Here is an 18691-nt window from a genome sequence, read left to right on the forward strand (position 1 = left end):
TCCTTTTTAGATCGAGCGTGGGCAGTGCATGCACTGCTCTGCAAGGCATGCTGTATTAGAGTATGGACTTGACGTTACGCCTATGTTTTTCTTTGGCTCGCTATTGTCCTTTGTTAATGCTGGCTTCTGATTTGTTAATAGGCTTGTTAGTCCCTCCTTAGTAGGGCCAAGTCTTCATTTGTAACCTCTCATGAGGTCTGGCCTTTTTCCTTCTGTTGTTACATGGTATGTCTTATTTAGTCGGTAAGCACTACTTACTTTAAGGAGTTTCTCGTTCTGAAGGCACAAAATGCTTTCCTTCAACATTCAGCCTTTCATTTATAAGAGTATGATCTATTGGCATTGTAAATGGTAATGCCTTTTATTTATGTCTTAATTATCAAAACAGATTATAAAGGGCAATGTCATTTACAATGCCAATAGCTTAAAGAGGTGTGGCGCAGCGGCCAGGGCGACTGACTCCGGAATATGGGGATCGTGGTTCGATCCCCGGCACCGGCGGTAGATTAGCCCAGCACCATGTGACTCTGGGCAATAGCTTGCTTAATCTTCCCATCGGCCCCCAGCGCCTAGAGACCCTAACGGGTGATTGTGCGCTTTACAAGTGTGATTATTATTATTATTAACTCTCGCAAATGCGAGACTTATTGCATTGCAAATGCTTGTTAACCCCTTCGACGCTCATGACGAGCTCAGCTCGTTATGAGTTAGGCCTGTCGTACGCTCATGACGAGCTGAGCTCATCATGAACCGCGGGTTTTTAAAAAACTCAGCGCACAGCGGGAAAACGCGTATGGGGTTAAAACATGCTGCTCACGCATGTAGGACCCGGCTGGTTTATAACCATGTGTATTATTGTTTTAATATGTAATGGTACTTTGTCGTTTCAACTGTTATTTGAATGATTTTATTTATACACTTTTATGGATGTCAGAATGCAACTGAATAAAGTTTTATTGATTGATTGATTGATTGCCTAAATCACCCATGTTTTGCTGCTAGTTAATGAGCGCAGATTAAAAAGCACTAATTTGGAGACCATTCAATCACATCTCAATCACGGAAACACGTTTCTCTCCACAGACCAACAAACGGCGGAATTCTTTGATTTAACTACTAAACAGCTTTTGAAAATATTTAAAGGCGCTCTTGGTTTAATCCTTTTAAGCTTCAGTTCTGCTGATCTGTGTCAACTGCTGGGTGACTATTCAGGGACAACTAATTACTGATTTCATGTCACATTCCTTCAATGGATTATCACTTTTTTAAAGGATTTGTGGTAATGCTGTGTGAGAAATGTTGTTCTATGTCATGATTATTGATATAAAGATACAAACTGATTAGATGTAATTTGCAATCAATACTGTATCATTTGTCTTGGCTGTTTTCTGTCATCAGTTCTCACTATGCTTGGCTTCTCTGTCCATCTTGATATGATATGATATGATATTGTTTTTATAAAGCGCGACTTACACTTCACGGAGCATCTTGGCGCTAGTCAAACGTGTCACGGAGGGGTGAACGCAGGTATCTTGTATTCAGAGAACATGTTGTCCCACCCTCCGTCCCTGCTCTCTGTGGGCCCTCCTTGTTGAACAAGCTTGTAACTCCCATCTTGGAAAAGTCAGTCAGGTCTGCTAAAAGCTTCTCAGGGGCCGGGATCAAAAACTCTTGTATGCCCCTCTCTGGTTTGTAACTCAAAAAGCACATCCTAATGAAATAAGCATTTACAATGCATTAGGTCTCGCATTTGCGAGAGTTTGAACTATTGACATTGTAAATGACCATGCCTATTATTTATATGTTATTTTTTAAAAAAGATCAATTAAAGGCATTGCCATTTACAATGTCAATAGCTTCATCTCTAGCAAATATGGGACCAATAGCATTGCAAATGTGTTCAGCGCCCGTGCTATAAAAATAAAAATAAAAATAAAGCATTAGGAGGGAACTTGTCCTGCCTGCAACAGCAGGCAGGACAAAGCTATTTGAGAAAATAGTGCTCGGAGGCTGTAATTAAAGCCTACAGAGTAACAGCACTCGTAACTGGGGATGTCGCCATGGGAGGTTGCAAAATGAGACAAGGCGGTACTAAGCAGGGACTACTAACCCTATTGACCAATGAACAGCCACAGTTTACAGGGGACAATGACACAAGCCAATGAAAAATATGGGCAGAGAGTGGGCGGAGCTTCACGTCCCCACCTGAATACAGCATACCTCGCAGAGCAGTGCATTCGCTGCCCAGGCTCAACCTAAAAAAATGTTCAAATGGGAAAGAGAAGGCGCAGTATTTGGCATAACCTAAGTGAGTGGCCACTACAGCTATACAATGCAGGAAAAGGTTAAGCTTGCTTTTTAAAATTATTTATATATCTTTTTGTATCAGGCATGGGGTCCGGGGCAAAGAACCCACCCGTGCCTTGTCACCAACGTGTCCTCAGCAGGGGCTACATTTAGTCCACTGTGCAAAGCTAGCCTTGAAAGACGCACTTTTCCTGCCACCATTCCTTTCCCTCTCCATCATGCTTACCATAGCAGGGTTCAGTTGTACTAGGCAACTGACCACTATGTTGGCCACATTGTTCCATCTCTTGTGGATGTTCTGGTATCTTGCATGTCGCCTGGCCTTCTGGCTGCACCAGTCCTATCCTCCACTTATGGTTTGTTTGGCTATACATTTTCACCTGCCCTTCTCAGGTTTGCATCATCCACTGCATCAGTGCAGGGTACATGGGTGGGGGAGTGATTCCTCTACATGCTACCTTAATTAGGGACCTGTTGGCACTCTGACCCTCAGCCCTGATCTCAAAAGGCCTTCGACCTATACTTAAGAAATTCTCCTATATCTCTTCCAGCTATTCCTAGCTTTATCTGCTCTACGCACTCCCTGTCCCTTCAGCCTCCCTGTGTATGCCCAGCCTGGCACATTCTTTACTGCAAAAACCTCTTTCACGCAGCTACATTGGTAAATATCTCTTTCCTATGTGTATACTCAGCTCCCCATAGCATCTCATCTACTCTCCAATTTCCCCCAGCTACTTGTTGTAATTACATCAGAAAAGGTTAAGGTCCTGGATGCCAAGCCAGACAGAAAGACTGCCTACACCTTCAGTTGCCAGGTTCTAAGATTGAATCATTCACATAGAAGATATCGTGTCAAAAGAGGTCTTTGCATCCTGCTCTTGTAGGATAGTGCATGGTTAAGGGGGAAGGAATATGGCTGGTATGACTATATTCTTTTTTTGATTCACTTGCTTTAGCTGGGTTCATGTACCAGCCTACTATCAGCATTTATGAGGATTGTTCTTAGATGGTATGGTGTGCGTGCTTCAAACAGCTTGGAAAGGTGCCTGTTTTAGGACTAGGTTTTGGGAGCAAAGCTGTTTAACACACCTATTGCTAACAACATACAAAGAGTTGGTTTTGATTTGCTCCTTTCAACAGTTGGCTTCTTCGAGCAGCCTTTTCCAGCCACTGGCTAGAGACATTGTGATTCATGCCCCAAGCAGCATTCATCTCTCACCTAAAGCTTACAGATGGACACATTTATTTTCTTAGGCACTGGGAGATTACGTGATTTGCCCAGACTCACAGGATGCTGAGGCTCCCTGCAGAGACTCGGACCTGGTTCCCCAGCCTTGAGGTCGACCACTGTAGCCGTTAAGCCACATCCTCTCCCCCTTGACGTTCATGCCGGAGCATGGCTGGAAGGGAAGTATTGACATCCCCACCAGCTGTACTAAATAACTTAGGGGACTGGAAACTATTATTTTTTTAATAAATTAAACGTTTGGCGTTATCAGACCCTAGGTAGGGTTCAAGTATACACAGCCTGTAAAATGGGTGATGGATTCTTGCTGCCTCATTACTGACTATTTATGTAGGTGGTCAACGCAGACTGCAATTAATGAGATTTTGGGTCAGCTACACGTGCTTCAGGCAGTTTACATTTATAGCAGGACAGGGTCGGCTTAAACGCTGTTGGCACCCAGCGCGTCAATCATTTTTGGTGCCCCCACCCCATGACTTCCTCCTCGGATTCTCTCACTACCACCGGGCAAAAGTGCTGCTCATCTCTCCAACCATAAGTTATTGCTAAACACAGCACCCCCGAGGTGAGCGCCCCTCCCTCCACAGGTCAGCGCCCTTGCATTTGCAATGCCACAAAACGTGTTCTAGTTGAGTCTTCAGCTTACATCTCCAAGCTTGGGGTTTCTGGAGGCCTGCTCCAGGCTGTTCAGTAGCCTTGGGGAGTAGGAGGCTGAGAATTGAGGTCTACAGGGTTGGTGCAGGTCTGAATGATTGACAAAGTCTGAGGCCAAAGTCCAGGGCTTTAAGTGGGATGAAAAAACTGGGGTAGTCTCTTTAAGGGGCGTGGTCAATGCGATTAAGGGCGTGGCTTAAAACACAAACTAAAAATCTGTTTTTAGCCGCGTCTGCCACCCGACTTGTATTTTGCTGTTCCTTTCAGATATATGATTCAACAAGTCACATCATACCTACAAGTCAGGACTACAGGCTTTGTCAAAGGTTACTGTTTGCATAAGATAAATAAGCAGTAACTATGGCTTGTATATAAATTGAAAAAACTTCCACTTAAAGCCCTGGTGACACCACAACAATGTTGCTGCTCCCGAGTTTCAAAAAGAGAAGGGAAATCCAGAGAGAAAAGGACTCTCTTTAAAGGATTTCCCTTCCTCTACAACGCTCACCGCGCGCACATCTATGTGTACGGAAAATAAAAACATGGACCGCCTGTGCCAGCCTGCCAGGGCACAAAACAGAGCCCGATAGAGACCCGTTTCAAGGCCCCCTTAAAAAAACTGCCGGCCCTCAGACCCGGTGAGACCCGGCCCATTCAAAGTCTATGCGGTACCAAACCAGGAGAGCCCCAGAGAGAAGACACCCTCAGATGACCATAGATTTATGTACCGCCTGTTGCTGTTTCCCACAATATAAGTCTGCTTACAAGTTATATTTTCTTAACTAGAGATCTTTCTGTATCTGTCAGCACAAATGAACAGTTACAGCTCTTATCTTACTGAGTCTTATCTGCAACTCCTGCAGTTCCACATCTCTGCAGCTCATCAAGGACCACAGACTTACTGAGAGAGGAAACATATTTGTTAGTCATGCAACCCGCAGCTTTCCACCTCTCACACACTTGAGCGGGCGCAGCGACAGCAAGGGAAGATAGGCCCCACACGCCACGCAGTCAGACAATGCCGGCCTCGTGGCCTTTGCTTGTTTTGTACTAGGCCGACACTATTTTGCACTTTCGCTGGAGATTTGATGTTGCCTCCAGACACTCCAGTGGTCTTCAAACGTTTTAATTCCGCACCCCCCCCTCCCCCCCCCCAGTGTAGAAAAACAATTCGCCGCCCCCCCCCCTCAAAATACTCCACAATTATTCTATTTAACTGGCAATTTTTAAATATGTCTAGACCTATTTAAACATTGTAGCTAAGTTCTGTCACTGTTTTAAAAATGCAAACAAATACAGGATTTCCAAACATACTATTCCGGTGAGGCAGGCCTTGCTAATGTGCAAAGGATCCACAGTGTGGTTATTCAAAATGGCAGTGTGGGTCTTGGAGAAAATGTGAAGTCCCTTCCCTTTTGACACCTTCGCCCAGCCGGGATGTAAATGACAAAGGATGTTAATGATGGCCCATTATAGACGTGCTTACCGCTGCTCATTTTTTTAGGCTGAAAACAAAGCATAATGTTTCTTCTCGCCAGAGCCTGGCACCCCCCCTGAGATCACGTAAGGCCCCCCTAGGGGGGCCTGCCCCCCAGTTTGAAGACCTCTGAGTTACTCTAAAACGACTGCGTTTGGGACTTGTGCTTGCAACGTTCTTCCATGCGAGGCCGACCGTGGGGTCAGTGCGAGCCATGCATCGAAGCTTTGTAAAACCACTTGTGAATATGCATTGCAACATACACAGGACTTTTGTCTTTTTAAAAAATTGCTGAAAACCTATCTCTTTAAAATGGTCATGTAACTTTCCTGCCTGTTCTCCCACAGCCTGCGCACGCACCAGGACACTCTATTTTTTATTTTTTTTTATTTTTGAAAACCTTTATTAGTGCATCCACAAAAGTACAAATACGGGCCCACAACCCTCAGGCCGGCCACGAATACTGTTTAGGCACAAGTGCATGCATACGGTGACGCGATAGCACATCGATATCAAAAAGTAAGCATGCAGCAGTTACACTGGAGATCACGTGCTATCCCGCCTCAGGAGCAGTGAAGGTTAATTTTAAAAGTTTTCCATAGCAACTATTAAGGTCCAAACTGTTCCATTTTAGCTGAAAATAGAAACTATAAAATAAAAAAGCAAGGTCCATGTAGGCGTAATATAGCAGTAGCGACCGAATCACGCACCGCCCGGCAACCCAAACGTCAACACGGACCCGAGGTGGGAAAGAAAGAAGAAACAAATAAAGAAGAAAAAACAAGGCACCATAGTAACAGAAAGGAACCAAGAACCCCTCCCCCAACCCCCACCCTACACGCATGCAAAGGCTACGGCCTACCCCCCCCCAGCAGTGTGTCTGTCGCCCAATAAACCCGAAATATAGTAGTATAGAGTAAGAGAAAGATAAAAGAAAAATGTCGCATCACATAAGATTCAGGGAGCAAGAAAAGAGTAATCTAATCAAAACTCCCAAGAAACCCCTAACCCCGGAGGAGGGCCACAATCACGAATCCCGGGCTCCACTCCCCGCATAAAGCCTTCATCGCATCCACAAGGTAAAGAAATTACAAACATTGCAACCGCAAGTGAAGAGAAATATCACAGATGGAGCCCCTAAGTATACCAAAACAGCGTTCCAATCCGGGTCTTCGCCAGCCATCCAGATACCAGCCTCGCGACCATCAACAGTAACATTTACCCCCGGACCCCCAGCCCGCAAAAACATTCACCCCGTAAAAGGAGCAAAAGGTTCAAACACAGCATTTGCAACCTAGAGTGGAGAAGAAGCATAGCAAATAGTATCAGTTGCAGTCGTAAATGGGGGAGAGCAGCACATACAGCACAACCAATATAGCAACAAGCGTTCCAGTCCGGGTCACAGCCAGCCGATCAGTCAAAATCAACGAGTGAAACAGCATCAGCCCTGGCCTGAGCGCCGAAATCTCTCCAAATATGGCCACCACCGCGAGCGCACTCCAGGCAGGACAAAGGAGCAAGATGGCCGCTCACGACAGAAAAGGAGCGGAGGAAGAGGAAACGAGTGTCCCCCGCCATCGGCCAGTTCAGTGTAGAATTTGACGAACACCCCCTTTATCGCAGGATGACAAACACTCCAACAATGAGAAAAGGGCCATGGTAACACTCGTGTAGGCAAAGTCTCAGTTTTCGGAGTGGAGGGGGAATCTGCAACTGTAGCCTCATCCAGAAGGGAACACGCAACACTGTAGCCAGGGACGTTCCGTTCCTCCGCACACTCACGTTGCAACAGTGTATCCGCATCAGGAGTAATGAGAGTCAATAGGGGATCAGCCCGCCACATTCGCTCCATGGTAGACTCAGCTCCCTCAATCCTCCGTCTCAACTCTCGGGCGTTTCGCTGCCATGCCGCCCGTAGGTCTGCCAGGGCTACCAGGATGTCTCTGCAAGTCAGGTTTCTCCGCAACACTGGCCGGACCACTCCGCACAGCGGTGCCCTAAGAACAGCCTCCAGTTCAAGGATAGGCAGGGCAGTAAGTACTGGGGATAGAGGAGCAGTCACTTTTCCAGTATGACATATAGGCGCCATCATCACCCCTTTAGTTAGCCCACGATGGAGGGAGGGAGGCAACTCCATTGCAGAGAGAAACAGCAGTTAAAGCAGTAACGGAAACGCGGCTCATAGTCCGGGGGCTGCACAAAGTGGGAGCCCCCTCGCTTACCGTTGTTGCGGGTGGTCCACGGCAGAGAAGGCGCTCCAAGATGGAGTCTGCTCAGGGTTCAGGTCACATAACAAAGGAAGCGTCGCATGTACGGCTCCAGCCTCGCAGGTACACACTCCGCCGTCAAGGGGAGTCTCGACACGATGAGTAGGGTCAATTCCACCCACCTCCGCGATCGGCCATTCTCCCGCAAGCATCAGCACTGTCCCAGCTCGTCCTGTCGGGTACACCCAGCAGCGTCCGGCGGCGGCTCTCGGGGCAGACTTCAGAGGCAGCGTCGGAGGTCGGCAAACGCACCGAAGTCTCGACCAAAACAGCCGGCGGAGACCTCAAAAGAACGCGATAATCACCAGCGCGTTCATGGCTCCGATTCAAATCGGTATAATCGAGGATAAATATCAGGATTTCGATGTAGAAGGAGACGGCTTGCGGAGCCGGGATATCACCCGTCCGTTCCGTCCGCCATCTTGGCTCCTCCGCACCAGGACACTCTAGAGTATTTGAGCACGATACAAATCCTTTTATAACATCACATAACATAACATGCAATACCCAAAATGCATTTCCTGATTCTAGTGCCCTAGGGATGCCCTTTGGGCTGGCACAGCAGATTAGGTAGGAAACCTACCCAGCATTGTTTGGACAACCAGGAAATCAATACTGCATTTTTGGGGAAATAGTTTCCTTCAGGAACACGCCTTGACAATGCCGATAGGCCTGTCTTAGGAATGAAAGTGCCTTTGTGTCATTGATGGGTATAGGCACTCAATAAGTCGTCACAGGCGCACTCTGTCACCCAACTTTGCACTCATGCCTCCATTCACCCTTCCACTGATCAATTATTGCATTACCCTCTGATACAACAGCAATAAAACTAAAATTCAACAACATGAGCCTGATAAATTAAGTACAAAAAGTAGAAAAATTCCTGCCGTATGGTGGGCACGTGTTTACAATAACAAAACTAAATATAGCAGCAGTCCCGCCCAGGGTGGCAGTAGGTCTAGCTATGCCACTGCACAGTCAATATTATAATGTCCCTGCCTGATAAACGTTTGGCAAGAAGTTAGAAATGCAGCAGCATAGTGTGGAGTGTGCAGAAACCCGAGAACGAGACACAGAGAGAGACATCAAAATGACGAAAAGCTTTTCTAGGGACGTTTGTTCTGCTGGGTTATTTGCTAACATTTTGTGAAAATGTTGCAAGGCACAAACCCATCAGAGCCTCACGCTGCATTCAGTTAGCTGCAGGATACTGGCTGTATTAACCTCAACAATGGGGTGTTAGATCCCTATCCAGATTGGGCCAGTTGGCAGGAATACTGTCTTGCCCTGAAAAAGGTTGAGTCGCAATAGCGAGTGGGCAGGTAGTTGTTTTGAGGTCTGTAGGTACAGTTATTTCATCATGCTTATACCATTTAAAGACTATTAGAAGGATTCTTACATACGTTTATTCGAATGAGAAAGGCATGGTTGTAAAAACAGTTACTGCGAATCGGTAATTCAGACTTAAGTATGACAGACTCATGTATTTTCAGAAGTAAAACACACTTACACCTCAAAAAAGCTCTGAGAATCAAAAAGCATTAGCTCCACAATGGACATACAACACAGAAGTTCCCTTAATGTTAGTGATCCAATATCTGGGTGGACTCAAAACTTCTAATAAGGCCTTCAGGTGCTATGGTACATTTCTACATGGCAAGCAAATTCCATAGGCAGTGGCCAAGAATTTTGGCAGAGCCTCTTCTATCTACCATAATGCTGCAATTTCCTATTTATGAGTTGATTTAGTCTCTTGGTCATTGATGGTGTGTGCGGTAGCCCATGATGAGAGAGACCTAGAGTGATTCCTTGAGGAAAATGTACTTGAGTAATACTAAATTTGCTTCTATGACATCTAGCACTTCATTCCGAAAGTTAAGCAACTTTGGATATGTTCATGAAACATGAAGCAGACTACCTTCTTCCCCACAGTCTGAATTGGTGATATCTAAAGAATGCAGCAAAATGTGTACTGCATTCTTTTTACAGACACATTAGGATATCTTATGTGTAGCCATGAGATCGCCCCATTCTTCAGGAGTGATCTGTGTTCCCAGTTCTTACTCCCATGCTGTCCACAAATGCAGGAGGTAAGTCTTGTAGATTGATCTGTGGCTTAAAGCCAACATTCAAATGTGCTGAGGGGCCAGACGGCATCTTTCTTCATTTGTGATACCCTTTGGGGCACCTATTCACATCTCAATCTTACTGCTGAAGGGGGCCAAATTCTGTCTAAAGCACTCAACACATTTTATGATCCACTTTTCAAATATATTTTAGTACACTCCGAAGGATTAGATAATTGATGACAGTATTCTGTCCCGATTGCAAGCTGGTTTTAGCAAGAAAACTAGTAATATAGACCAAATCTTCCCATTCACCTTAATGCAATGGAAATATCTCCAGTTATCTAAGGACATTTTTACGTAGCATTTGTGGACCATAAAACAGCAACTGATTTGATACCTAGGCTCAAGTTACGGCAAGTACTGTAGCAGATGGGGAGGGACACATAATAAACAGATTACACGAATAAAAGCACATAAAATAAGATTGCACAAATCAAATTATGCACTAGAGAGATGGGGCTACAAAGGGGAATTAACCAAGCGCATTGCGATCAAGCATGGAGTCCGTCAGGGCTGCGTGCTGGCCCACCTCTGATTTCGCTATATATTAAGAATATACTCAAGTACCTACTCGATTGACTTCCCTAGATTAAGTGGCAAGTCTATGCCAACCCTTTTATTTGCAGATGATACACTACTGATCTCACGCATTCCTATGGGCTTTCAAAATCTTCTGAATCAATTCGCACACTTCTCTGATGATAGGGGTAGGTCTTGGGGCTAACACATTTAAAACAAAATATATGTGCTTCAACCTCCATAGATCCAATAGTGGTGTTTTCAAGGAAGGGATTCCCTTACAGAGTGAGGCCAAATTTAAATATTTGGATATTTAAATTATTTAAACCAGTCCTTGGGTGTCACACATAGGTAAAGCAGGTGCTTCTCTTTTGCACAGAGCACATGCTCTGTTGAAAAGATATAAAAGTACGACACCAAGATATGAATCACCAATAATTGAAATATATTGCACATAGAGTGCGGACCGGTACGTGGCTTAGATTTAGGAACATGTAGGGATAAAAGAGGTGACCATCAAAGAAAATTATTTTCTCAGATCACCGTTTAATTTATAGCAAAGCACCCCCAATTAATCCATTAATATTCTAAACTGGTCTCAAGCGGAATGGCGATATAGCAGATATTTAACCTCTACTATTTTGGATGTGTTTGTGAGACACCCTGGAATTGGAGTCATACTGTAAAGAATTAATCAAGATCATGAGTTTCCCTAATTTCCAATCTATCAAGTGGTTTTCGCATACAAAAAAGATCTTTCTAGCAATAGGCATGAGCAGACTTTGTATAGTTCCGTCTGCCATTACCACTAATGAGAAATCAGCTGTTAAAGCAGCATATTGGTTATATGTGATGGAGTAGTACCATTGTAATGGCAGACTGGGTTAGTTGACATCAGCTTTTCTCTAGTTTAAACCCAATCCAGATTTTGAACCCTACCTTGCTGATATAAGACCTGGTCATGTGGGCACCCTATTGTCAAATTTAGATTGGGTATGCTCCAGATTGGCCATTTCACCAAAAACTGGAACAATCACCTAGCAGATTTTTCCTTGTGCTGCACATGTGGCGCACTCGGTGAAGGTGTTAAACATCTATTGTTTTTTTGCCCTGAGTATAAACACCCTCATAGGAAATGGCATAAGCCCCTCTGTAACAACCTAGGGCTAAGGGCCAGATGCAGGACCAATGCATTTTGCGGGTTGCAAATTGAGATTTTGTGTCTCAGACCCATTTAACGATTCCCAATGGGGTTGCAAATGACCTGCCTCATCAATATTCATGAGTCAGGTCGCAATTTTCAACTCATTTGGAATGGCCAGCATTCACAGGAATGGGAACCTACTGGGGTCAGAAGACCACCATGTCTGTGACTTCTTTTTAAATAAAGCAGTTTTTTAAAAAAAATGGATCCCGTTTTCCTTAAAGAAAAACAGAATGAATTCAAAAAAGAAAAATGAAACGTTACTGTTTCATTTTTAGGTCGACCCTTGGCAGATCATGCGCTGCTCTGAGAGGCATGCTGTATTCAGGTAGGGGCTTGAAGGACCGCCCAATCTCTGCCCACTCTCCGCCCATATTTTTCATAGACTTGTGTCATTGTCCACTGAAAACTGTGGCTGTTCATAGGACAATAGGCTTAGTAGTCCCTCCTTAGTACCGCCTTGTCTCATTTCCTAACCTCCCATGGCGACCTTGTTACGTGTGTTGTTACTCAGTAGGCTTTAATTACAGCCTCCAAGCAATATTTCCTCAAATGACACACTCTCTTCTAACGCTTTTACATTTTTTTATAGTACAAATGCATTTGCAATGCAATGGTTTCGCATTTGCAAGAGTTTAAGCTATTGGCATTGTAAATGACAATACCTTTCATTTATCGTTTTTAAAAACAATACACAAATAAAAGGCATTGTCATTTACAATGCCAATAGCTCAAACTCTTGTAAATGCGAGACCTATTGCATTGCAAATGCTTGTTTAACAGTAGGCAGTGGTCCGTGGGAGCACTGCCTGCTCTTAAAAAATACTTTCGCTGAACAACACAAAGGGGACTCCTATGGCCCCCCTTCCATTTGTGACTGGCATAACACCTACTTGAAGTAGGTGAAAACTGCGATTGTTTTGCGACTGCATTTGCGGTCGCAAAACAATCGTACATACCAGTGCGACTCACTAATAGAAATGGAAGCCCTTGGCGTGCCCCTTTCTAATAGTGACTCGCAAACCCTATCTTGCGATTCAGTAATAGGTTACCGACCCACAAAATAGGGTTTGTACATACCATTACCCTTTTTAGCGATCGCAAGCGTGCCGATTGTCTGCTTGCGACCGCTAAAAAGGGTTATACATCTCGCCCTTACAAGTTATTTAATACCCTTGAGGATATTAAAAACAAATCCAGACGGGCCTATTGTACTTGCCATTTGTAGTTGCTATATGATTTTATCAAATATTTTATTTGTGTTTTCAAATGTTTTTAATGTCGGAATGTTTGGCAATTGTGGCTTCCAAGAATAGTTTTATACTAATAAACTGATGGCACTGTGGCTGCACTAACACTTATGTAACTAGATCAATACTCTGTGACAGTGTGTTTTAAAAACTGTCATTTTAAAAACATTTTATCTGTGTGCCTATAATGTTTTATGACTGTTGTTGGTTATGGCTATGCATGTGTTATGGTCTCACTGAAACCCGAAATAAACTATTTTGAATGAATGAATTTAGTACACTTTTTTTCCATATGTAAAATCTTTCATCTTTCAGTGAATTGTTGGGTAAAATCTGTGTTCATTCCAACTGGTGTAAATGGGGAAGGAAAGGGTGTGAGATCATTCCTATGACACATCTTATACCCAGGAGCAGCTTGTGTCAGGGAAAAGAGGCGGGTGGAGGAGGGGGTCGGGTGAGCGGGAGGAGGGGGTCGGGCAGGGGGTGGGTGAGCGGGAGGAGGGGGTCGGGCAGGGGGTGGGTGGGCGGGAGGGGGTCGGTGGGCGGGAGGAGGGGGTCGGGCAGGGGGTGGGTGGGCCTTAGGAGGGGGTCAGGCAGGGGGTGGATGGGCGGGAGGAGGGGTTCGGGCGGGGGGGTGGGTGGGCAGGGGATTCGAGAACGACTGAGACAAAAAATATCGTACCTGTCGCACTCCATGATCGCTCGTTTCTGCTTCTCTCCACTGCAGGCAGGCACAGGCACCCGGACTGCATGAGAGCAGCTTCAGGATTGGTCCGAGCCCCGATGATTTGCGCTCCCACACAGACTGGGAGCCTGTGCCTGCTCTCTCCAACTCGCCCATGCAGCTGGGGTGGGAGACAACTTCACTGTGCATGTGGGTTTGGCCGGTCAGAGACAGCTGGCCAAATCCCTATGCACAGTGAAGGCAATGCCCAACACTCCCCCTCCAACCTGGCCTGACCCCAAGACTCAGCACAAGAAAAACAAAACGATAATAAAAAGGTTTGAAACCCGTTTTGATTTTCACGATTTTGTGAGTGCTGGCGGAGAAGGGGGGCGGGGAGGCGGGTGACGCCGCTGCTTATACCACCCAATATAATCTTTTTAAGTTGTTAACCTTGCCTAAGCTACCTAGAAGAAAGAAAAGTTCCAGAAGAATAGGGAAAACACAGAGCCAATTTTAACTTGAGATCTCATCGTACCCTCAAAGAAGAGCTCCTCCAGTCAACAATGCTGACCCCATCCAACCGCATTAGGAGTATTGGATGAGGACCCAAGGATGAAGTATGACACCAGTGGTACTGATTGGCGGGAGTCAGTTTATAAACTCAACTAAGTATTCCCCACCCCATCCTGACCCAAAAGAGGGACCAGAGATGCTCAGCCACAAAAGTTCTCTCTCCAATGACATTGGTTGCTAAATCCTTGGAAGCTGCATGGACTCATCATTTTTGCTTCTGACGCTTCATTTTTCTTCAATATGACACACCGTACACCACACCTCCATGCGACTTGTTTAAATGAAACAAACTATTTTCCAGTAAAATATAAAGACTGGTTACAAAATATGGTAAACTCAGAAACTTTGGAAGAAGTCAATCATCAAGTAATAGGCAAAGAGGACACATGTAATGACGTTTGGAAACAATACAGGGAGTATTGTAAAATCGGGAAAAAAGTGTTGCAATGTGAACATCATTTAGTTTGAAAATATGAGATTAAATGTTATCACCCCAGAGTCCCATCCTGGTCTTAAGCCCTATTTTGCCCCCCATGCCCCCCCCCCTTATTACAGTGTAAGGATCTTTATAGAGTTAGATCTTTCATTCTGTACACTATTATTGTTTAGATTTTTTTTTAAAATAGATAAGAAGAATCTCCCTCTCTCAGTCCATCTTTTGCCAAATGTGGCTGGAAGTCATTACCTGCTATTGATTCGAGACTTGGAATTGCGATTGTGCTGTAAGCACGAATGCAGTTGCTGTACCATGTTTGGACAAAGGTTTCCTCTTCATCCTGTATGCCTGGTAGGCTATCCACAAACACAGATCCCCACTGTCTGGAAGGAGAATGCGGTGCTTTGGGTTCAGACACCTGAAACAAAAGATTGGAAAGAGAGAATTCAAGTACTCAACCCCGAGCAGGCAGAAGTAGAGACATTTTTATATAAAAAGGAAATATATTTTTTCGAGGTGCATATTACTTTGCTTAATGAATACTTCGCATCGCCATATAGCATCAGTATTCTTTATTGCATCCCCAGAACACCGTTTTAATGCATACACAACACAAAAACAAAAGAAAAAATGTAAATATTAATAATGAGATTAAGCATATCAAGGAGAATGTTTGAAACCATGCTACTTTTCTTCTTTATTCAGGTGAAGCAGAAGAGCAGAGATCATGAGATACACCTTAAAAGCTAAGCATACAAATATTATACATGCTTGCATCCTTTTAATGTATTCAACATTCTTGAATAACTTCATTTTTCAATTCGAGTTTACTTTGTATTAAAAATACATAAACGCGAGCTATTATATAATTACTTTTATTTAAATCCACACAACTGAAAAATAACAATTACCCACAGCGTACATTCCCTTTCAACCATAAAGTATTAAAAAATATATTCACTTGGTGGTCAAACATTATATTTTGAGAAATTCCACCTCATCCAGTTTTCTAATGAAAGAAGGAATAATCTGCCATCATTACAAACAATCTGAGAAAGTTTTTTGTTTTTTAGACCACTGGAAAAAATCCGCATAAGAATTACCACTGATATCACTGCTCTTTTAGGAGTAAGGAATCTCTCTGGCTGGAAAATGTTAGTTCAGAAAGCAGAAACACCCTTTCATTTGTTTCGAGACTTTAAAATATAAAATATATCACAATAGTTCTCAAAACCCCAGCTGACATCATCAAACAAAGCAACATTCTAGAATGTCATTTGTTGGTGCTTGTTATTGATGTAGGACGTAGTAAAGAAAATTGAGTTTTTTCTCTCCACTGGATGGTCCTTTAGAGGCCTGTCTGGTGTAATGATGCAAATACAACAGGCATCACCATGTAACAACCTTGAAGGTCTTCAAAAGCTTGAGCCTCATAACCCTAACTCACCTGAATCTGATTATAGTGCCTGTTCACATACTCGACATTGCACGCTTTGTAAAGTGTATAGACGCATTGAAAATATGTATCACATATTGTCAACACTTCTCATCTTTACTAAATCTGCAATTGGCTAAGATGTAATCTACTATACATGGGAAACTGTACCTTGTTAATAAATATGCTCCACCTGTTCAGCCTCAGTTACCCTCAGATGTGGCTTGCACTATGTATGATAAGCCCAAAAAAAAAAAAAGAATATTTTTAAAAATCTAAAGCTACCTATTTAATATTTCTGTTTTGAAATTATATTACATGAATTGAAGAACAAGTTACTTAAATTCGGTAATGCTGTTACAGGTGCCTACTCTATCTAACTGCAGATAACACACATTAATGACTCCAGGAGTCAGACTAGATCTGGAGAATTTTCTCAGCAATGCTCCATGGCCCTGGTAGGTGGCCCCATGTAGCTCTTCAGTAACTCCAAATTATCACTTGGAACCTTATTATGATGTTCAATAAGAGAAAGTGGGGAAACTGTGAGTAATCTGCTGTTACATAGAGTAGCTACCAGAAAGAGTGTTGCTGAAGGTAAGAATTCTTCTGATAGATACTTCTAACTGCAGATTCCTGGCCTTAAGAATAGACACCACAGCAGTACCGCCACAGATGGAGCGTCTGGGGAGTGGACTCAAACCAGAATGTCTTGAAGGAGCGAATTAGCAACATGGCCCTCCTGTCACATCTGGCTGTCAAGGCCGTGGTATTCATGAGCATGTGCACTGATGGCAACCTTGTAGCCTGGCAGATGCCCAGACCCAGCAATGTCTCCTTGAAAAAGGCAATGCCCTCATCCCTGGTGGAATGTGCCCACAGGAGTTCAGTGGGTTGCTTCCTGGCGAGAGCACAGCAGATTTTAATGCAGAAGACGGCCCTTTTCTGCACTGCTTTCCCTTTCTTAGCTCCAGAAAATCCTACAAAATATTGGTCATGCACACGATTGTCCTTTGTGCGTCAATGCAAAAACTCAAAGCCCTTTAAAGGTCGCACCCATGAAGCTTCTTCTTCACCTTCAAAGGATGGGGTAGAATGAATAGCTCTGGCAAGTATTCCATAGGGTCCTGAGCACTAATTTGTAAGGAACAAAGGTGGTGTTGTGAGGTTGTACAGAGAGCAGCTGCGGTTCACTCACAGCACATGGAGAGATGATAGACTGTTTTAGTGTCAGTAATCACAATAAGCAGCTGTGCATTGGCTCAAAAAGTGTTCATCTAAGGGACCTCCAGAAATATTTCCTTGGCCATATCTCATTAGCATTAGTGTGCCTACTCATAAACCACACTGCGTTCAAGGATCTTAAGGCCAAAATGGCAGAAGAGAACAATCTCTTTCAGAAGGCATCAATACTTCCAACTCTCTATCCGTAAGATTGTTCAAAAAGGCATTACAGGGGACATTACTTGTTGACATCTGCACTACCATGCTTACAGGCTTACCGTGTCTTGTAAGAAAATCAGTATATCAGGGTGGTGGCCTATGCGCCCTGACAGCAAGTTGACTGACCAGACGGCCTAAGCACAGTTTGGATCAAGAGGCTGTAAATGGGGGGCAGGGGGGCTTTGCATGTAAAAACCTTGTTGAAAGGCAAGAGCGGCTCAGAAGAATTTAAACTTGGTTGAGAGATCTCAGTTAACAAGTTTGCATTGGCCTCAACAGTAGATCAAGCATTTTCGCTGCCTTTCACACATCTACTGTGAAATAGGCACTTTCTTCCATAGGTAGCCAAGGTGCAAAGTTTACATCAATCTCTGGTCATGTATGTAGCCCACTTGCATTTTCTAAATCCAGGTATAGACCCTCATTAATATTGTGAAGTGGGAGCAGGGTGTCCCCCTCCTCGCCCTCATCAGTGTTGTGTGGAACATTTTGTAGACAATGAACTGCATCTAAATCAGATCCAAAATAAGGCCGTCTACCTCTGATAGTACTGGTGTCAAGGCAGTTGTCTTGGAATAGAGTCTAGCTGCAAACTGACTAGTTGCTCCCTTGTAACCTCATAGCGTATCAAAGGACTAGAACAAGTCACTGATGGCTCAGACTCAGATACCGGCATTGAGACTGGATGTGGACCGAGCAAGCAAAGTTATCGTTAGTGGCAACACAAAACAGACTGCATTGACCCTGAGTTGGAGTGGAAAAATGAACCGGCATCAGAAAGGGCACGGTTCCTTTGGGGTCAGTTGGTGCCGATGGAATGGCCTCTGGAAGAATTGCACATGTAGTGCCCTCATGGCTCCATGGGACTCAAAGGCTTGCCAGAGGAAGCAATATGTGTCTGAAAAAGCGGCAGCACTGCCTCCTTGAATGGCACAGTTTACTGAAGGCTCAACAATGACCCAGGAAATTCGGGTGCACCATGACCAACTGCAGAACTGGATTGAAGTCATAAGATGCTTTTGAGGCATGACCAATAGATAGACGCCCTCTTGCCTTCTTGTCTGATTTTGAGTGGAGGAATGGG

At 44.2% G+C, this 18691-nt stretch overlaps 1 protein-coding gene across 2 annotated transcripts in view; it reads right to left on the reverse strand.

Moving 5' to 3' along the window:
• The window catches only part of NT5DC1 (5'-nucleotidase domain containing 1), a 1423540-nt gene that overhangs the window by 205087 nt on the left and 1199762 nt on the right, over window positions 1–18691 (reverse strand). For both annotated transcript variants that reach the window (XM_086927341.1, XM_086927342.1), the window contains exon 11: window positions 14979–15147. In XM_086927341.1, the coding sequence (XP_086783467.1) occupies window positions 14979–15147 (169 nt within the window). The remainder of the gene's footprint in view (window positions 1–14978; window positions 15148–18691) is intronic.

Source organism: Lissotriton vulgaris, chromosome 6 (assembly GCF_964263255.1).
Source record: "Lissotriton vulgaris chromosome 6, aLisVul1.2, whole genome shotgun sequence".
NCBI classification, from domain to species: domain Eukaryota; kingdom Metazoa; phylum Chordata; class Amphibia; order Caudata; family Salamandridae; genus Lissotriton; species Lissotriton vulgaris.